The sequence below is a fragment of the Salvelinus alpinus genome, chromosome 32 (assembly GCF_045679555.1).
Source record: "Salvelinus alpinus chromosome 32, SLU_Salpinus.1, whole genome shotgun sequence".
NCBI lineage: Eukaryota > Metazoa > Chordata > Actinopteri > Salmoniformes > Salmonidae > Salvelinus > Salvelinus alpinus.
The window spans coordinates 1,519,906-1,541,474 of NC_092117.1; the positions used below are offsets into that span (position 1 = coordinate 1,519,906).

Below are 21,569 nucleotides of genomic sequence, written 5' to 3' on the forward strand. Positions count from 1 at the left end.
AACTGCACCCGCCTTCCCCTGGATGTCAGTAACCAATGAGAAGTGGAATGGAGTCTCTACGTATTTCTCAGAGTTTATAAAACGCCATGGAGTGACATGTACGTTCTTTTGGACGCTCGTCAAGGCGCAAGAGAGGACATCAGAATGGCATGCTCAAAAGCTCTCGTTATCGGGCTAAGATATATCCGTCTGTGATTTAATTCGATATAGGTGTTAGAAACATCATAACGAAGTTATTTTAAACCGATTTATATCAGTTTATGCGAGTATATTGCTATTTTCGGAATTTTCGTAGTATTGCGCTTTGAGGATTTGGACATGTGTGTGCCACGTAGCTATTGTTAGCTGCTAGTTCCGAAGTTGAAGAGGACGTTTTACAACAAAGCAACGATTCTTTTGGACAAAGGACACCTTGCCCAAGATACTGATGGAAGCTCGTCCAAAAGTAAGAGCTATTTATGATTTTATTCCGTATTTATGTGGGAAAATGTAAACGCATTTGTCGGCCATTGTCGCGGCACTAGTCTGGCTGTAACGCACACTGTATGTCTAGTAATGTTAATTTTAACCCTTTCACACGTACCATCACACGGGTGTGATCGTTCTACAGTGGTCCCTGAAGCGTACGATCACACCCGTGTGATTAGAACACTCATTTAGAACGCTCGTTTAGAACGGCCAGTTTCGAATGACGCAACAATCAGCATTTGAGCTGGCCACACTTTTTTCAGAAACTATTTACACAAACACAGTCCTTACAAAGTTGTCCAGAATGTGAGCAGTTTATTTTGGAATGCAATGTTCAGATATTCACAGAAGTATATATAGCATAACACAATCATCCTAACCGGAAAAATGTAGGCTACATTTGTCCAAGCGCTAACTGAGGAAAGATTGACCCAACACAAGCAGTAATATTTTCTAACTCTCGGCTGACATAAACTACAATATGAATTAGCTAATAGCAATTATTATGTATAATTAATCACATCACGGGTGAGCTCACCATTGATCGAAATAATTAGGTAAAACACTTTATAGAAATCGAAAGTAATCCGACGATTAGTTTCAGCGCGCAGCCATGCATTTGTTCCTCACAGAAACCGAAGATAATAAGAGAAGACAAGATGAGTTTGGTCTGTTTATAGTATGCATGTTGAAGGGGTGTGTCAATCACTGTCGTTCACATCCCACCCTTCATTTCCGGAAGTCCTCAAAAAATGAGTGAACTCTTACTCACCTCATTTTGTTATAACATCTTTGGTCAAACAGACGATTACGTGAAACCCAGAATGCATTGTATGTCAACAAACATGGCTACACAGCTGGAATTAGCTTAGCTCATCATAATCAGTACAACCTTCAAAAAAGTATTTTACACACATAATATGTGCCCATTACAATCTGTGCAAGAATCGGAATGCATGATTTGTCACATAGAATTGAAAACATGTGAATAAATCAGTAAATACACAAATAATTGCCACACAAAACATTTTCTGATAGTGATTTATTGAGACAAGTGGCGCGTGCCGGCAGTCAACCACGTACCCTCTCACTCTAAACCATTCAGTGTTGTTGTTTATGTATGTAGATAGTGAGCTAAGCTGTAGCATTAGCAATAACTTTCAAAAGGAGACAACTCACAAATGTGGAAATTCTGGAGATTTTGAGTCTGAAAGTCAGGAATCAGATTCTGACAGTGAGGAGCTGCCCCCCAACCTTGTAGCCATTGAGAACCCTGAATCTGAGGACCCCTTGTCCACTGACAAAGTCCCAGTTCCATTAGAAGATGCTGGTGGTGATGGTGGCAGACTGACAGTGGATGAAGTACAGGAGTTCTGTGGTAGCTGGAAGGCTGCCAGCCATTTCACCCCTCCTGGCCCTGCTGATTGTGTTGAGTCCCAGTCTGGAGTGCAACGCCCCTTGCCATTTCCATCTGAGGCAGAGTGCTTCAAGTTGTTTCTGACAGAGGAGCTAGTGGGAGACATAGTAGAGACCAATCGCTATGCCTTGGAGCTACAGGATAAGAGAGAGCCAGTGTAACGGATGTGAAATGGCTAGCTAGTTAGCGGGTACGCGCTAATAGCGTTTCAATCAGTTACGTCACTTGCTCTGAAACCTTGAAGTAGTGGTTCCCCTTGCACAGCAAGGGCCGCGGCTTTTGTGGAGCGATGGGTAACGATGCTTCGTGGTGTTGATGTGTGCAGAGGGTCCCTGGTTCGCGCCCGGGTATGGGCGAGGGGACGGACGTAAAGTTATACTGTTACACCAGGAGTGGGGGGACAACCACAATTAGTGAAATGTATACATTCCTGGTGACAGTAAAGAAGAACTCCCTAAGAGAATACTGGAGCAGAGATGCTATGTTTGCAACTCCCTTCTTTGCCACCCTCTTTTCCCAAGACTGCTTTCTAGTTCTGCTGCTATGACTGCATTTCATCATCAACGCTACTGCCATCCTAAATGACCCGTTATACAAAACAAGAGATGTCAACAGCTGGCAGTAAAGTGCCATGACAAACGAGACGTCCATGTCCTCTCCACTGTCCATACAGCAACCATGTCGGCCACAGGGAAGGTGAACCACCTGACGGGAGAGAGAAACAAACCAGACAGAGAAACATCAAACCAGACTGCGTGCTTGACTATTACCTCAAAATGGGGGCAGTGGATAAGGCCGACATGATAAACAGCTTTGTGGAATGAACTCAGAAAACGACCAAGTGGTATAAGATATTTTTCCAGGGTAGCGTCAAAATACAACATGCCAATACTTCTGACGCATTTAGCATTGTTTTACAGAGCTAATAGAATAATGTAACTAGCTACATAAGCACGATTGAATATAACACCATAAAAGGTGAGTAACATGAGTAACGTTACCTAGCGTGTCCGCGGTTATAAGGAATATACACAAATATATTATGCTCCATACACACAGTGAGCTACAGTAGAAACGGTATAACACGACACAGAAACTATTATAACGTAATTAGGCACTTACTTTGATAGAAACGCAGTCTGGATTTGAAGATGGGTGTCTGTAGTGACGCCTCTAGCACTGAGACGCTGTGCCACTTGGGAGTCAAAAGGCCAGGGTAGCTTCAACATACAACACATGCTAATACATCCGTGACGCAATTAGCATTGTTTTCCAGAGCTAATAAGACTGTAGCTAGATACCTAAGCATTGGGTATATCACCATACATGTTATGAAATGAGTAACGTTACATCGCGTGTCCGCGGTTATAATGAATATACACAAAAACATGATGCTACAGTAGAAACGACATAACACGACATGCAGAAACTATTATAACGTAATAAGGCACTTTGATAGAAACGCACACATTTCCAAAGTTATTATTGGTAACGAAAACAACTTTGATTGCGATGCAGGCGACAGGTGGAAAATATGAACACGTGTATGCAGGACGGCAGATGAGTAAATGTCTGCAGACTTGAACTGCACAAACAATTGAGAAGTGTTTGGGGAATTTTGTCCGGGTCAGAAATGTAAAAAAAATTAATTGGTCCGCAAAAGTAAAAATGACTACTTTTATGTGAATGAATGAGGCGGAACACACCTCATTTCAAACTGTTATTATAAAATAAAAAACTGTTTAGAAAATAATTTAAAATTGACAAATAAAACAGGCGGCGTGCTTTGGTTTGAGGGCAGCGCAGATTAAATGTACTGTTACATAACAATCACATTCTGGAATTGGAGAGAACGTTCTAACATCACGTGCATAAAACAACTCACGCTGGGGCGACCGTTACAGATATTTGGAACTCACGCATGAAAGGGTTAAAAATCTAACTCAGCGGTTGCATTAATAACTAATGCATCTTTCATTAGCTGTCCAACATGTATTTTTTTTGTCAATCTAATCGATAAATAATCGTAAACTTAGGTGCCTTTCCAAGATGGCGCCGGCCAGAATGCATGCCATGTTTTGACAGATTACATTGCTTAACCACGATTTGTGATGCTAAATATGCACATTTTCGAACAAACTCTATATGCATTGTGTAATATGATGTTACAGGACTGTCATCTGAAGAATTCTGAGAAGGTTAGTGAAAAAATTTATATATTTTGGTGGTGATAACGTTATCGCTCTTTTTGCCTTGAATCAATGCTGGGGTGATGTTAGCTCATGTGGTATGCTAATATAACGATATATTGTGTTTTCGCTGTAAAACACTTAGAAAATCTGAAATATTGTCTGGATTCACAAGATCTGTGTCTTTCAATTGCTGTATGCTGTGTATTTTTAAGAAATGTATTATGATGAGTAATTAGGTAATACACGTTGCTCTCTGTAGTTATTCTAGTCGCTTTGGTGAGTTTTGTGATAGTGGCTGCAATGGTAAACTATGATTTATACCTGAAAAATGCAAATTTTTCTAAAAAAACATATGCTATACCATAAATATGTTATCAGACTGTCATCTTATGAAGTTGTTTCTTGGTTAGTGGCTATATATATCTTTATTTAGTCGAATTAGTGATAGCTACTGATGGAGTAAAAAACTGGTGGAGTAAAAAAAGTGGTGTCTTTTGCTAACGTGGTTAGCTAATAGATTTACATATTGTGTCTTCCCTGTAAAACATTTTAAAAATCAGAAATGATGGCTGGATTCACAAGAAGTGTATCTTTCATCTGGTGTCTTGGACTTGTGATTTAATGATATTTAGATGCTAGTATTTACTTGTGACGCTATGCTAGGCTATGCTAGTCAGCTTTTTTACTGTGGGGGGTGCTCCCGGATCCGGTTTTGGGAGGAACTAGAAGTTAAATGATATGAGAAAAAATATTACTTTTTTTTTGGAGTGGCAAGCCAGACAAAATTAAACGGGCCTATTTATGTAATTAATATGAATTCGGAGGGCAGAAATTATTAAATATTAAAGCATTAGACCTCTCACTAAAGTCATACAAAAGCTATACCTAAATCGGAACTGGTTCTCTAGCAGATTAGTAAGAATGGCTCACACCGTGTTCAAGAATGGCCTTTTTCCCTTTATTCAGATTACAACTTTAGGTTATTTAAAAATGAAATAATCTCTAATATCGCTATTTTTAAAACAAGCCATAAAAAGTTGGTTGCAAGTTCAATTTAATCCACCAGAAAAGACAGTACACATATTACAACAAATATAATGGTTAAACTCAAATATAGTCATTGATATGTACTAATTACGCTAATTATTTATACTAATAATTATCAAAGATACTCATTATTTTTGTATAAAAATGTTTTTAACAGTATAATCTTTTAAAATATATCATAAATCGGACTACTGGAGTTATGTCACTCATGCAGCTAACAAAAATATATGGAAATGTCTGCTCTGTCCAAAAATGGAAAAGGCAAAAGGAAGGGGGAGAAAGTGAGGAACTTGTCTGTCACCCCTGCATTAAAGACCAAAATTGGCTAAAGAAAATTGTGATAAATAAAAAAGTATACCAGTTTCATTTATGGACCAAAAAATGGACAGATGTGCCATACAGATTGCAAAATAGCTGGTTTTCAAGGCACATGGTTTATGAACTGATAAACAAGATGACGCCTGATTCAAAACTCAGAGACAGAATCATTTGATTATTTATTTTGATACTGTCCATATGTAGCTTGTTTTTGGTCGCAGGAATAACTGAAGAATTGCTACATTTACCTGGAGTTAACTATGCAAATAGCACTGCTGGGTAATCTGAAAAGTCATAGTAAATCAATCAATAACATAATACTCCTAGCAAAAAATATTATCTTTAATTTACAATCTGTAGAAACTATGAGACTAGAAAGTTTCAGAACTTTTGTGAAACATCACAGCCCAGTTGAAAGATATATGGCAACTAGAAATCAAAACTGGATGGTGTTCAGAGACAGGAGGGAGATGAGACAGAGTGTTACTGACCGGCATGGAGGAGTCCTCTGTGTTGGTGCCTTAGGATAGGGCAGGTAAGGAGAAGAGCTGGGGAGGAGATGGACAAGTAGAGAAAGGGGGAAAGAGAGGAGGAGTATTACTGACCAGTGGGGCGTCCTCCTCTATGTTGGTGCTGTAGGGCAGGTTGGTGAAGATGGGGTCCATGTCCTGGACATCAGTGATGGTGATTGCCAAGTTAGACAGACTGGATAGAGGCCGCTTCTTATCCTGGTCCTGATGGAGAGAGCAGATCAAAAACAAGCATGGTCACACCTTGGTCATGTTCACTAGGAAGAAAACAGACTGAAACAGGGAGGGATTACCTGGACTTTCTCCCTTTCATTTTTAAAACATTATGCTACACTGTGCCCTACTGAACACCATCCTGCCTTGTTACGTACATTTTTTAAAAACTGTGTGTGTAAGCTTATCTGTACTTTGTGTGTTCCCTCACCGTGGCATTGACCGTGAGCTGGTAGGCCGAGGTGGTCTCGTAGTCCAGAGCCCTGGTGACAGTGACCGTACCACGGGCTCCATCGATGGAGAAAAAGGGAGAAGGGGGCTGGAAGGAGAAGAGCACACTTCCCCCTGTGCCTTGGTCTGGGTCTGTGGCATTCACCTGGTACACTGAGGTGCCCACTGGAGTGTTCTGGAACCCAGGGAGAGACAGGCACACAGATTGGCATAAAGTCATAGTTCTGTAGTATGAAGGGTTCTTCAAAAGATGGAAGGATGACTCTATGTAGAAACACTGAATTGAGACAGATTACTGTTCTGCAGATTTAATGATGAATTGGCCACATTTGCAGCCAAGCACCAACTCAACTATGTCCTTTTTCTTCTCAACTAATTAACAAGATCTGACCAATGAGAATTAAGCAAAGTAGTAACTGGGGAAATAATGAAATACGATTACCATTCACAACAACTGATTCCTCACATTTTAGAACTACACAGAAGTGTCTTAGAAAATAACAGATCCCAGTATGAAAAAAAAGATAGATGTTATTTAACCTTTATTTAACTAGGCAAGTCAATTAAGAACAAACTCTTATTTGCTATGACGGCCTACACCAGCCAAACCCGGACGACACTGGGCCAATTGTGAGCCACCCTATGGGACTCCCAATAATGTACAGTTGTGATACAGCCTGGAATTGAACCAGGGTGTCTGTAGTGATGCCACAAGCACTGAGATGTAATACCTTAGACCGCTGCACCACTCGGGAGCCCCAAAATAATCATTTTTTAAAACTCAACAGTGATCTAATGTCAAGATGAGTCCATGTCTCACACAATTCAGTGTGTAGACCCAAGACTCATATCCTCAATTCCAAATTATGGGAGAGATCAGCACCATAAATTAGATGTTGCCAATCTTTCCCATTCATTAGGGGTTGAGAGGGGGGAGCTCCCTTGTCGATGCAAAGGAGATGGTCAGTCTATAACTTGGGTGGCTGGAGACTTTGACAATGGTTTCCTCTGACACCGTCTGGTATAGAGGTCCTGGATGGCAAGGAGCTCGGCCACAGCGATGTACTGGGCTGAATGCACTACCCTCTGTAGCACATTGCAGTCAGATACCAAGCAGTTGCCATGCCAAGCGGTGATGCAGCCAGTCAAGATGCTTTCAATGGCGAAGCTGTATAACTTTTTGAGAATCTGAGGGCCCATGATGAATCTGAGGGAGAAGAGGCAATGTCGCGTCCTCTTCATGACTGCATTGGTGTGTGTGGACCATGATAAATCCTTAGTGATGTGGACACTGAGGAAGCTCTCAACCTGCTCCACTACAGCCTCATCGATGTGGATGGGGTTGTCCTCGGCCCTCCATTTCCTATTGTCCATGATCAGCTCCTTTGTCTTGCTGACGTTGAGGCCAGGTCTCTGACCTCCCTGTAGGCTTTATCATCGTCCATACTATTTACTCTCTTGGTAAATAGTATGCTCTACAGCTTATCATGAGGTATTCTAACTCAGGCGAGCAGAACCTTGAGACTTCCTTAATATTAAAGATCGCACACCAACTGTAAAAAGGCACCAGCCCCCTCCCCTGAGTTTCCCTGATGCCACCGTTCTGTCCTGCCGATGTATAGAAAAAAACAGCTCGATTTATATTTACCATGTCCTTGTTCTTTAGATCACGTTGATAGGATAGTCTCAAAAGGAGCTCATCCAGTTTATTCTGCAGTGATTGCACATTCGCCAACAGAACAGAGTGTAGAGGCGATTTATCCACTCTCCGATGTATTCTCGTCAGGCTAGCCGCACGCCAGCCTCTATAGAGCCGTCTCCTCCTTCTTCGAGGGTCGGGGATTTGGGCCTGGTCCAGGATAAGAAATATGTCTTTCGCCTCTGACTCATTAAAGAAGAAGTCCTCGTCCAAATTGAGGTTAGTGATGGCTGTTATGATGTCCAAAATCTCTTTTCCATCATAGGAAATTATGACGGAAACATTATGTACAAAACAAGTTAAGATCAGCGCAAAAAGAATACCCAAAATAGCGCAATTGGTCAGGATCCCATAAAACGGACACTATTACCTTGAGAGCCATTTTTTGCAAATATATCCAAACTCCCAAACACAATAGAAACAAAGAAAGCCACATATACACGCGTAGATACGTGCGCGCACACACCTGGCCAGAACCAGTAGAGAGTGACCAAGTGTGTGTGTGTGTGTGTGTGTTTGTGTTTGTGTGTGTGTGTGTGTGTGGGGGGGGGGGGGGTCGTAAGCCAAATGTAAAGTGGCACTGGCAGGAAAGTATGGTCTGCTGCACCTCCCACGGAACAAAGGAGAGGGTGTGTGGTGTGTGTGAGTGCTCCTCAGCCCCTATCAGTCGTACTACAGGGGTATGCTGGGAGGCCAAGGGCCATTGCCCAGGGAACACAACAGCATAACACAGGTAATAGAAGCTGACTAGCTCCCCATGTCTACATCACCTGACATCACTCTGCCTATCACTCTATCTTACCCTCCATGTCTCTTTCTCTCAGATTTTCTCTCTTTTTCCTACACCTACACCCTCTCTCTCTCTCGCCCTCTCTCTAACTCCTACATCCCTCCCTCCTGTCCTCTTGCAGAAAGACAGGCATGCATCAGCAGGTCTGTCTCACTGGATTAAGGTGCCTGCCACCCAGAGAGAGGGATGGAGAGAGAGAGAGAGAGAGAGAGAAAGAGAGAGAGAGAGAGAGAGAGAGAGAGAGAGAAAGAAAGAGAGAGAGAGAGAGAGAGAGAGAGAGAGAGAGAGAGAGAGAGAGAGAGAGAGAGAGAGAGAGAGAGAAATAAGAATGGTGGCAGTGGAGGGGGGGTGTCATCGGGCATAGAATCCGCAGGGTCAATCAATCATGTGATTTAGTAAAGCCACCCTCCATACAAGGAGAATCATAAAACTCCTTCACAAAGCAAATACAACAACGAATCGCCATATCTTACAGATCCCTTTACACATCAACGGATTTTATAACTAGTCAGATAGCAACATAGACTGCCTCAAGCCTCTTTTTCACCTAGTATTTATCACGTAATTTACTTGCACCTTCACATGTGGGCAGGCATAAGGTCAAGGGCAGGTATTACGTTGCAAAGTTGGGCATGTAAGTGTCCTGGCTTATACCAAAGATTTTTATAACTAACCCAAGATAGACCATTGCCTGTTGTCTCCAATGGGAGCAAATCAATCATAGTGGGCAGAACAAGCAAGAAGGTGGGCACAGCCAAGCACGAGCTCGTGAGATCCTATTGGCGTGTTCTACAGTTATTTGCATATTTCCGTTAGGGAACGGCTACTCTACAGAGTGCGCATTTGCAATAACTCAATGCGCCATTGCACTCCTAAACAACACCATTTTTTGAAACTTTAGTAAAGGGTAAAGTCCACAAAATGCAGTCCACTATGTTTCTTACAGATTATATTTTAGGAAACAAAAAAATGTATGGAGATCAAATGTTTCATCGATGAGAAAATGTGCAGAATTTCGGCCAAATTCATCTTGCTCCATCTTTTCCCACTGCCGGCCACTGGGCTTCCTCTCAACACCATATTTGGCAGTGAGTGGAAACGCCAACCGGATGCTTCATATTTATACAGCCTGTGAAATATCTGACTCATTGTTCTATCTGTGCTTATACTAGTTTTGTCAACAGCAAACACATATCACCGGAGGAACAATGGGCTACAAAGTGGTCCCTGCCAGCTTTGTGTCTGATGACATTCTCGAGAAAGATTTGCTTCCCTTGGAAGATCTGGAGAGTGAATTCCAACAGATCCAACCATATATGTTCGAGCCATTGGCCTCTAGCGACAAAGAAGATTTCATTTCAGAAAACTAAGTTCAACCACCCTTGACCCGCAAAGTGTTTGAACAGTATGTAACGTCAGGGTTGGGGAGTAATGGATTACATGTAATCCGTTACATGTAAGGGATTACAAAAAAAACGTTAACTGTAATCCGTTACGTTTACCAGCAAAAATATTGTAATCAGATTACAGATACTTTTGAAAAACTAGATGATTATTTCGAGGATTACTTTTAAATTCAGAAAGGATGTTTGCATTGAAAAAAGGTGCAAGTTTAAATTTGTTCCACCTGAGTGAGTCTGACCACAAGTCAGAGACCACTATGATGACACACCAAATGTGTTTGATGGATCGCGGAAAAAGAGGAATAGGCTTTTCTAGGCTCCAGTCCAAGCTATGTCTTCCAATGGTGTGACTGCTGTCGACATCCAACGATTATCCAACTTGAATAAATGTTTGGAGCTAAGGATGACAGCAGTGCTTTAGTCTACGGCGATACGGATATCACTTATTATTTATATCTACATAGCGCATTGATGTGAATAAGACTGCTGCTCTCAGATTTAGCTATTTGCGCCTCCCGAGTAACACAGAGGTCTAAGGCACTGCATCTCAATGCTAAAGGCGTCACTACAGACCCTGGTTCAATTCCAGGCTGTATCACAACCAGCCGTGATTTGGAGTCCCATAGGGCGGCGCACAATTGGCCCATTCTCGTCCGGGTTAGGGTTTGGCCAGGGTAGGCCGTCATTGTAAATACGAATTTGTTCTTAACTGACTTGTCTAGTTAAATAAAAAATACAAATTACAGATTGTGGTTGTTGTGGATGGCTGTTCACAAATCTAAATGTGTATTTGAACCCAATAATGGTTCAATTCAAGAAGTTTAACCTTTTGTCAATAGGGGGAGCTGTTAGCATTATTTTTTTTTTTACATTTCCAAATTAAACTGCCTCGTACTCAATTCTTGATCGTACAATATGCATATTATTGTTATTATTGGATAGAAAACAGTCTATAGTTTCTATAGGAGTTGAAATTTTGTCTCTGAGTGGTACAGAACAATTTCTACAGCACTTTTCATGACAGGGTTCAGATTTCAGAAATTGTTACCTCTGATCTGGGGTCTGTTTATAAGGCCACAGTGAATGCTATGAAGAAACCGACACTACCTACGTCTTCCTCTGGGTGTCTGTACGTCATCACGTTTTCAATGAAGTCTATGGGACGTTCACAGCCATTATAAATGACAAAAATGTACAGAGACCCCTCTTTCTCAACGTGCGCCTCAAGCGTGAAGGCCATCGGACCTGCCTCGTTCCAAATCGTTTTCTAACCAGCAGTATTTCTCCGGTCATGTTTTCAGTCGTTATAGTTGTTAAAAACATCATAATGTAGTGAATTTTAACCGTTTTATATCAATTTATATCCGTTTAGTGCGATTTTGAGGAATTTCTTTGTCGTGCACTCTGAAAGTTTGGACACGCTTTAGGGTGTCGGTCGTTGGTGATGGACATTTCGAAGGACAGAGGACATCTATCGACCAAAAGACGTTTATAACATAGAAAGGATACATTGCCCAAGAATATGATGGAAGATCAGCTCAAAGTAAGCAATATTTAATATGATAAACCGTGTTTCTGTCGAAATATTTTAAACGCATACATCGCCATTTTGTTTGGTATAGCTTCACTTGGCCAACCCTGTATTGAAAAGTAAGGATAATTTAAAAAATGTAAATCAGCGGTTGCATTAAGAACTAATTTGTCTTTCGATTCCTGTCAACCCTGTATTTTTTAGTCAAGTATATGATTAGCTTTTAATTAAACTAGATCACTCTGATAGATGACGTCAGACATATTGAGGCTTGATTTCCTAGTATTTTCATTGTGTAACCACGGTTTTGTATGGCTAAATATGCACCTTTTCGAACAAACTGTATATGTATGTTGTAAAATGATGTTACAGGAGTGTCATCGGAAGAATTCTGAGAAGGTTAGTGAAAAAATTAATATCTTTTGGCGGTGGTTACGTTATAGCGCTCTTTGGCTGGAATCGATGCTCTGGTAACGTTGGAACATGTAGTATGCTAACTTATCGATTTATTGTGTTTTCGCTGAAAAACGCTTAGAAAATCTGAAATATGGTCTGAAATCACAAGAACTGGGTCTTTCCATTGCTATGCTTTGTCTATTTTTATGAAATGTTTTATGATGAGTAAATTGGTCATACACGTTGCTCTATCTAGTAATTCTAGTGGATTTGTGATGGTCGGTGCAATTGTAAACTGTGATTTCTACCTGAAATATGCACTTTTTTCTAACAAAAACTATCCTATACCATGAATATGTTATCAGACTGTCATCTGATGGTTTTTTTTATAGGTTATTGGCTATCAATATCTTAGTTGAGCCGAATTGGTGATAGCACCTGAAGGAGTAAGAAACTGATGGAGTTAGAATAGTGGTGTATTTTGCTAACGTGTTTAGCTAATAGATTTACATATTTTGTCTTCCCTGTAAAACATTTTAAAAATCTGAAATGGTGGCTTTATTCACAAGATCTGTATCTTTCATCTGGTGTCTTGGACTTGTGATTTAATGATATTTAGATGCTACTATCTACTTCTGAAGCTATGCTATCTATGCTAATCAGTGTGTGGGGGGTGGGGGGTGCTCCCGGATCCGGGTTTCTGAGGCAGTAAAAGTTAAGCTGCCTGTCAGTCGTTGTTTTTGAAGCCAGTGGACACCCAATGAAAAATGCTCTCTTGCAACAGCTGCACAGTACGGATCCGAGCTTATGGAACACAAGTGGGGCTTGTTTCTTCAGTAGTGCTCTAAGCATGCCATTCCATGAGCACAGCATTTATTTTTCAACTCAAATCAATGAGCCCAATCAGTCTTCCATGACAACAAAATCATAAACAACAGAATATCGCTGGCGAATTTCGTCCTTCGTTTTGGGGTCATGCTCAGGTAAAACAATTTGGTTAATCTATACGTCCATATTTCCAAGTCCTATTCACGAATATCAAGGGGTATAACGTTTATTGGAATGACTGGAACTCTGATAGACTTTAGTTTTTAATGTAAATATATAATTGAATCGTGTTGTTATATGTAGTAGAACGTGATTGGTTAGAAGAAGCCTACACAACCAATCCATAAAGTAAAATGTAACATCCATATATGGCCAGCTATGGAAACTTTAACATTGATTAATCCTGCAATAGATGTCGTTCAATTGATAATACATTTTTATCTTCTTCTAATGCCTCTTAAGTAGAAAGTAATCTAAAAGTAACAGAATGTAATCAGATTACGTTGCTGAGTTTGGGTAATCCAAAAGTTATGTTACTGATTACAATGTTGGACAGGTATCTAGTAACTGTAACAGATTACATTTAGAAAGTAACCTACCCAACCCTGTGTAATGTTATAGCTAGCTAATATTAACTTGCTATATGCATCTCCAGCTGGCACAACACTGAAAGTTCTGACAAAGCCTGTATATAATTGTTAGGTGAAAACACAACCGGAGCCTTAACCATTTGTTTATGGCGCTTATTTTCCCCAAAAATGTTAAAAGCTGTTGCGAAGCATTTCACTGCCTTCCTGAAGACAAACAATGTATACGAGACGCTTCAGTCAGGTTTTAGACCCAATCATAGCACTGATACTGCACTCGTGAAGGTGGTAAATTATCTTTAGTGGCGTCAGACCAAGTCTCTGCATCTGTCCTCGTGCACCTTGACCTTAGTGCTGCTTTTGATACCATCGATCACCACATTCTTTTGGAGGGACTGGAAACCCAAATTGGTCTACACGGACAAGTTCTGGCCTGGTTTAGATCTTATTTGTCGGAAAGATATCAGTTTGTCTCTGTGGATGGCTTGTCCTCTGACAAATCAACTGTACATTTCGGTGATCCTCAAGGTTACGTTTTAGGTCCACTATTGTTTTCACTATATATTTTACCTCTTGGTGATGTCATTCGGAAACATAATGTTAACTTTTACTGCTATGCGGACGATACACAGCTGTACATTTCGAAGAAATATGGTGAAGCCCCAAAATTGCCCTCCCTGAAGCCTGTGTTACAGACATAAGGAAGTGGATGGTGGCAAATGCTTTACTTTTAAACTCAGACAAAACAGAGATGCTAGTTCTAGATCCCAAGAAACAAAGAGATCTTCTGTTGGATCTGACAATTCATCTTGATGGTTGTACAGTCATCTCAAATAAAACTGTGAAGGACCTTGGCGTTACTCTGGACCCTGATCTCTCTCTTGACAAACATATCAAGAACATTTCAAGGACAGCTTTTTTCCATCTTCGTAACATTGCAAGAATCATAAACGTTCTGTCCAAAAATGATGCAGAAAAATGTATAAATGCTCACCAGTGAGTCGCTTAATACGGAAGTGGTCAGAAAACGCGGATGCTACACTACAGGACTGTTTTGCTAGCACAGACTGGAATATGTTCCGGGATTCATCCAATGGCATTGAAGAATACACCACCTCAGTCACCGGCTTCATCAATAAGTACATCGATGACGACGTCCCCACAGTGACTGTACGCACATATCCTAACCAGAAGCCATGGATTACAGGCAACATCCGCAACGAGATAAAGGCTAGAGCTGCCGTTTTCAAGGAGCGGGAGAATAATCCGGACGCTTATATGAAATCCTGCTATGCCCTCCGACGAACCATCAAACAAGCAAAGCATCAACACAGGATTAAGATTGAATCCTACTACATCGGCTCTGACGCTCGTCGGATGTGGCAGGGCTTGAAAACTATTACGGACTACAAAGGGAAACCCAGACGCGAGCTGCCCTGTGACGCGAGCCTACCAGACGAGCTAAATGCTTTTTATGCTCGCTTCGAGGCAAGCAACACTGAAGCATGCATGAGAGCACCAGCTGTTCTGGATGACTGTGTGATAACGCTCTCGGTAGCCGATGTGAACAAAACCTTTAAACAGGTCAAAATTCACAAAGCCGCTGGGCCAGACTGATTACCAGGACATGTACTCAAAGCATGCACGAACCAACTGTGATGTGTCTTCAATGACATTTTCAACCTCTCCCTGACCGAGTCTGAAATACCTACATGCTTCAAGCAGACCACCACAGTCCCTGTGCCCAAGGAAGTGAAGGTAACCTGCCTAAATGATTACCGCCCCGTGGCACTCATGTCGGTAGCCATAAAGTGCTTTGAAAGCATTCTCCCGGACACCCTAGACCCACTCCAATTCGCATACCACCTCAACAGATCCATAGATGATCAATCTCAATCGCACTCCACACTGCCCTTTCTCACCTGGACAAAAGGAACACCTATGTGAGAATGCTGTTCAGCTACAGCTCAGCGTTCAACACCATAGTGCCCACGAAGCTCATCACTAAGCTAAGGACACTAAGCTGGGACTAAACACCTCCCTCTGTAACTGGATCCTGCACTTCCTGATGGGCCACCTCCAGGTGGTAAGAGAGGCAACAATACGTCTGCCAAAGGTACTTATCGTGGACTACAGGAAAAGGCAGGCCGAACAGGGCCCCATTAACATTGACGGGGCTGTAGTGGAGAAGGGTCGAGAGTTTCAAGTTCCTTTGTGTCAACATCCCCCTAGGAAGACTGAAAAGATTTGGCATGGGTCCCCAGATCCTGAAAAGTTTCTACAGCTGCACCATCAAGAGCATCCTGCCCGGTTGCATCACCGCCTGGTATGGCAACTGCTCGGCATCTGACTGTAAGGTGCTACAGGGGGTAGTTTGAACGTCCCAGTACATCAGTGGGGGCAAGCTTCCTGCCATCCAGGACCTATATAATAGGCGGTGTCAGAGGAAAGCCCATAAAATTGTCAGTGACTCCAGTCACCCAAGTTATAAAATGTTTTCTCTGCTACCGCACGTCAAGCGATACCGCAACGCCAAGTCTATGACCAAAAGGCTCCTCAACAGCTTCTACACCATTAGACTGCTGAACAAATCATAAAAATCGCCACCTGACAATTTACACTGCTGCTACACGCTGTTTGTTTGTTACCTATGCATAGTCACTTCGCCCCCACCTACATGTACAGATTACCTCAACTAGCCTGTACCCCTGCACACTGACTTGGTACCGGTGACCCCTGTTTATAGCCTCGTTAATGTTATTCTTATTGTGTTACTTTTTTTTATTACTTTTTATTTTAGCGTACTTGGTAAATATTTTCTTCTTCTTGAACTGCACTGTTGGTTAAAGGCTTGTAAGTAAGCATTTCACGGTAAAGTCTACACTTGTTGTATTTTCTGTATGTGGCAAATAAAGTTTCATTTGATTTGAAATAAACTTCAGTTTGTGCTAAACACAGCTGCTAGAATCTTGACTAGAACCAAAAAATTGGATCATATAAAGCCAGCGCTAGCATCTCTACACTGGCTTCCTGTTAAGGCTAGGGCTGATTTCAAGATTTTACTGCTAACCTACAAAGCATTATATGGGCTTGCTCCTACCTATCTTTCTGATTTGATCCTGCCGTACATACCTACACATACGCTATGGTCACAAGACGCAGGCCTCCTTACTGTCCCTAGAATTTCTAAGCAAACAGCTAGAGGCAGGGCTTTCTCCTATAGAGCTCAATTTTTATGGAACGGTCTGCTATCCACGTGAGAGACGCAGACTCGGTCTCAACCTTTAACCTCTTGACGCTAGGGGTCAGATTATATATATTTTTCTAAAAATAACATTCCCAAGGTAAACTGACTATTTCTCAGGTCCAGATCGTAGAATATGCATATAATTTACAGATTAGGATAGAAAACACTCCAAAGTTTCCAAAACTGTCAAAATATTGTCTGTGAGTATAACGAAATTGGTAAACGGACTATTTCTCAGGTTCAGATCGTAGAATATGCATATCATTTACAGATTAGGATAGAAAACACTAAAAATATTGCAAGGAACTGTCAAAATATTGTCTGTGAGTATAACAAAACTGATTCTGCAGGCGAAAACCTGAGAAAATCTAACCCGTAAGTGATATATATTTTTTTCATCTGTGTTTCCTAGCCCGTCTTTCTTCCATTTAAAGGGGTATCAACCAGATTCCTTTTCCAATGGCTTCCTCAGGCTGTGACCAGGCTTTAGACATAGTTTCAGGCTTTTAATTTGAAAAATGAGCGAGATTTTTCAAAATTAGTCAGGTGTTCTCGGACTAGTTCCTGCGCGCAAGAGGGTAGCTCTCCATTTTATTTTTCTCTGTTATTGAGTAGGTTACGGTCCGGTTGAAATATTATCCATTATGTTTGTTAAAAACAACCTGAGGATTGATTATAAAAAACATTTGACATGTTTCTACGACCATTACGGATACTTTTTGGAATTTTCATCGAACGGAACGAGGCTTTGGTTTTCTGAACATAACGCGCAACCCAAATAGCGTTTTGTTGTTATAAAAGTAATATTTATCGAACAAAAAGTGCAAGTGCAAACATCCGAAGATTATCAAAGGTAAGCGATTCATTTTATTGCTTTTCTGACTTTCGTGACCAAGCTAACCAAGCTAATATAAGGCTAGCTGTTCTAGCATTGATTGATACACTCACAAAACCTTAGATTGCTTTCGTTGCAAAGCATATTTTCAAAATCTGACATGATAGGTGGATTAACAACAAGCTAAGCTGTGTTTTGGTATATTTCACTTGTGATTGCATGATTATAAATATTTTTTGTAATATTTTTGAATCTGTTACGTTTGGGAATTTTCTTCTGGCTTTCAGGACCGGAACGAGGCTGTAGTTTTCTGAACATAACGCGCAACCCAAATGGCGTTTTTTTGTTATAAAAGTAATATTTATCGAACAAAAATAACATTTATTTTGTAACTGGGAGTCTCGTGAGTGCAAACATCTGAAGATTATCCAAGGTAAGCGATTAATTTTATTGCTTTTCTGACATTCGTGACCATGCTAATTTGGGCCTAGCTGTTGTAGCATTGATTGATACACTCACAAAAGCTTGGATTGCTTTCGCTGTAAAGCATATTTTCAAAATCTGACACGATAGGTGGATTAACAACAAGCTAAGCTGTGTTTTGGTATATTTCACTTGAGATTGCATGATTATAAATATTTTTTGTAATATTTTTGCATTTGGCGCCCTGCAATTCTAGCGGTTGCTTAGGAAAATGATCCCGTAAAAGGGATCCGTAGCGCAGAGAAGTTAAGAACAAATTCTTATTTACAATGACGGCTTACACTGGCCAAACCTGAACCACGCTGGGACAATTTTGCACCGAGCTATGGGACTCCCAATCATGGCCGGTTGTGATACAGCCTGGAATCGAACCAAGGCGTCTGTAGTGACACCTTAAGCATTGAGATGGAGTGCCTTAGACAACTGCGCCAATCGATGGGCTCTGTAACAGTAATAAAGGGTGATGTGTAACGAAACGAGGGTGGGCATGGCCAGATAGGTGGGTAAACAGATCTTTTGGGGGAACAACATTCCCTTATGACCATCAGACATCGTCCTGATGACTGGAACACTGAATGTCCTGAGAACATCCTGAAAATGTCCTGACCTGGTCCTCACTGACGTCCCGGGAACTAGACAAAAGTCTCCTAGAGAAAGCTTAATTGTGACCATCACACTATTTCTTGATGACAGGTAAAAAAATGCCTTGTGAACGTCATAAATCGTCTTAAAGTGTGTCCCTGTAACAAACCAGGAACTAGAAGAAAACAATTCCAGGGGACCATGACACTGAGAACCTCCTGGAAATGTCCTTTGGCATGTCCCTGGAACAAACAGGGAACTAGACTAAACCTCCAGGAGACACAACATGCTGACGACTAGGCAACCATTTGGAGACGCTCCGAGAACGTCCTAGCAACACATTTTTGTTTGTAGGGTACTCCGAGGGTCTATCCACTATCTGAGACATTGTCTGTCCACTGGTTGGCTTGTGTTTGAATCTTACAATGGGGGAACAATGGTTTCTCCATCAGAGCATTGATTGACTCTTGGTGGTGCCGATTAGTCAATGGGGGCAACTGGGCGCAAAGAGCAGCGCAGTGAATCCTTCTGCTTTTATTAGCCCATGAGTCTGTCCAATCACTTATCCATAAAGATACCAGAAAATGACTGATCAATCCCCCCTGTTCATGTAGCCTTATTCATTGTGATCTAAAACACTACACTGATTCTAGATTAGCACTCCTACTCTGAGACGCTTGATATGGCTCAAGACCTCTAAACTGTCCAGCACAATCTGCTAGTTGAATCATAATATCAGACAACTTTTTATAGACGGACGGTTGGGCTATTGGGTCAATCTTCCATAATCATCGACTTAGTGTAGTAAGTAGGGATCGTTTGCCCGGTTTTGAAAAAAATTGGGTATTTTTGTTCGGGAGCGACATGTTAAAAAGGTGAAAGGTAGCAGAGGATAAAAGGGATGGAAAAAGAGGGATGAAGGGGAGCGAGATGGAGACACGCAGACATAGTGTTCTCTTACTTGAAGAGGCACTGCTGAAATCACCCTCCTCTCCTGAGAGGAGACACTTAGAGAGAGAGAAAGAGACAGGGGGGGGTTAGGGAGAGAAAGAGAGAGAGAGAAAGAGAGGTGGAGGCGGAGAGAGAGTGGGGGGAGGGAGAAGGTGATAGAGAGGGAAGAGGAAGATAGGAGAGAAAAATGAGAAACAGAGAGGTGAAAGGAGGAAGAGAGGGGGAGAGTGAGAGATCTGACATAAAGAGATAAGGGCAGAGAAAGAGAATGAGAGGTTGGCCTGTGTTTTATTAATCTCACAATGGGGATCAACGGCCTCTCCATCAGAGCATTGATTGGCTCTCGGTGCCACCGATTAGGAGTCAATGGGGGCAACTGGGCGCAAAAAGCAGCACAGTAAATTCTTCTGCTTTCATTAGTCCATGAATGTGTCCAACCACTTATCGATAAAGACACCACACAATGACAGCTCAATCTCCCCCTGTTCATGTAGCCTTATTCCTTGTGATCTAAAATACAAAACTGATTCTAGATTAACTTCTTGGAACTATAGGGGGTGCTGTTCCGCATTAGCATATTTGGGTCTCCAAATTAAACTGCCTCGTGCTAAATTCTTGATCGTACAATATGCATATTATTGTTATTATTGGATAGAAAACACTTTCTAGTTTCTATAGACGTTGGAATTTTGTCTCTGAGTGGTACAGAACTATATCTACAGCACTTTTCATGACAGGGGTCAGATTTCAGAAATTTTTACCCCTGATCTGGAGTCTGTTTTTAAGGTGACAGTGAATGCTATGAAGAAACCGACACTGCCTACGTCTTCCTCTGGGTGTCTGTACGTCATCACGTTTTGAATGGAATCGATTGCACAATCACAGCCATTATAAAAGAACAAAACGTATAGGTACCTCCCTTTCTCGTCGCGCGCCTGAAGCGTGAAGGACATCGGACTTGCCTCATTCCAAATCGTTGTCTAACCAGCAATATTTCTCCGGTCATGTTTTCAGTCGTTATAGTTGTTAAAAACATCATAATGTAGTTAATTTGAACCGTTTTATAGCAATTTATATCCGTTTAGTGCGATTCTGAGGAATTTATTTGTCGTGCACTTTCTAGCTTTGGGAACGTTTCGCGGTCTCGGTCGTTGTTAGTGGACATTTCGAAGGACAGAGGACATCTATCGACCAAAAGAAGATTACAACATAGAAAGGATACATTGCCCAAGAATCTGATGGAAGAACAGCTCAAAGTAAGCAATATTTAATATGATAAATCGTTGTTCTGTCGAAATATTTTAAACGCATATTTCGCCATTTTGTTTGTTATCGCGTCACTTGGCGAACCCTGTATTGAAAAGTAAGGATAATTTTAAAAATGTAAGTCAGCGGTTGCATTAAGAACTAATTTGTCTTTCGATTCCTGTCAACCCTGTATTTTTTAGTCAAGTATATGATTAGCTTTCAATTAAACTAGATCACTCTGATAGATGACGTCAGACATATTGAGGCTTGATTTCCTAGTATTTTTATTGTGTAACCACGGTTTTGTATGGCTAAATATGCACCTTTTCGAACAAACTGTATATGTATGTTGTAAAATGATGTTACAGGAGTGTCATCGGAAGAATTCTGAGAAGGTTAGTGAAAAAATTAATATATTTTGGCGGTGATTACGTTATAGCGCTCTTTGGCTGGAATCGATGCTCTGGTAACGTTTTCACATGTGGTATGCTAACTTATCGATTTATTGTGTTTTCGCTGTAAAACGCTTAGAAAATCTGAAATATTGTCTGGAATCACAAGATCTGGGTCTTT

General features: G+C 41.2%; 1 protein-coding gene and 1 long non-coding RNA gene across 3 annotated transcripts in view; both read right to left on the bottom strand.

Moving 5' to 3' along the window:
- Positions 1–21,569, bottom strand: part of cdh23 (cadherin-related 23) — a 727,760-nt gene that overhangs the window by 379,362 nt on the left and 326,829 nt on the right. For both annotated transcript variants that reach the window (XM_071379722.1, XM_071379721.1), the window contains exons 7-8: positions 6,397–6,591; positions 6,048–6,176 (exon numbers count right to left, since the gene is read on the bottom strand). In XM_071379722.1, coding sequence (XP_071235823.1) covers positions 6,048–6,176; positions 6,397–6,591 — 324 coding nt within the window. The remainder of the gene's footprint in view (positions 1–6,047; positions 6,177–6,396; positions 6,592–21,569) is intronic.
- Positions 1,496–3,451, bottom strand: LOC139562496 (uncharacterized). The gene is made up of 2 exons (XR_011672373.1): positions 3,008–3,451; positions 1,496–2,590 (listed from the first exon to the last, which is right to left on the bottom strand). It is a non-coding gene; the product is annotated as an uncharacterized lncRNA (long non-coding RNA).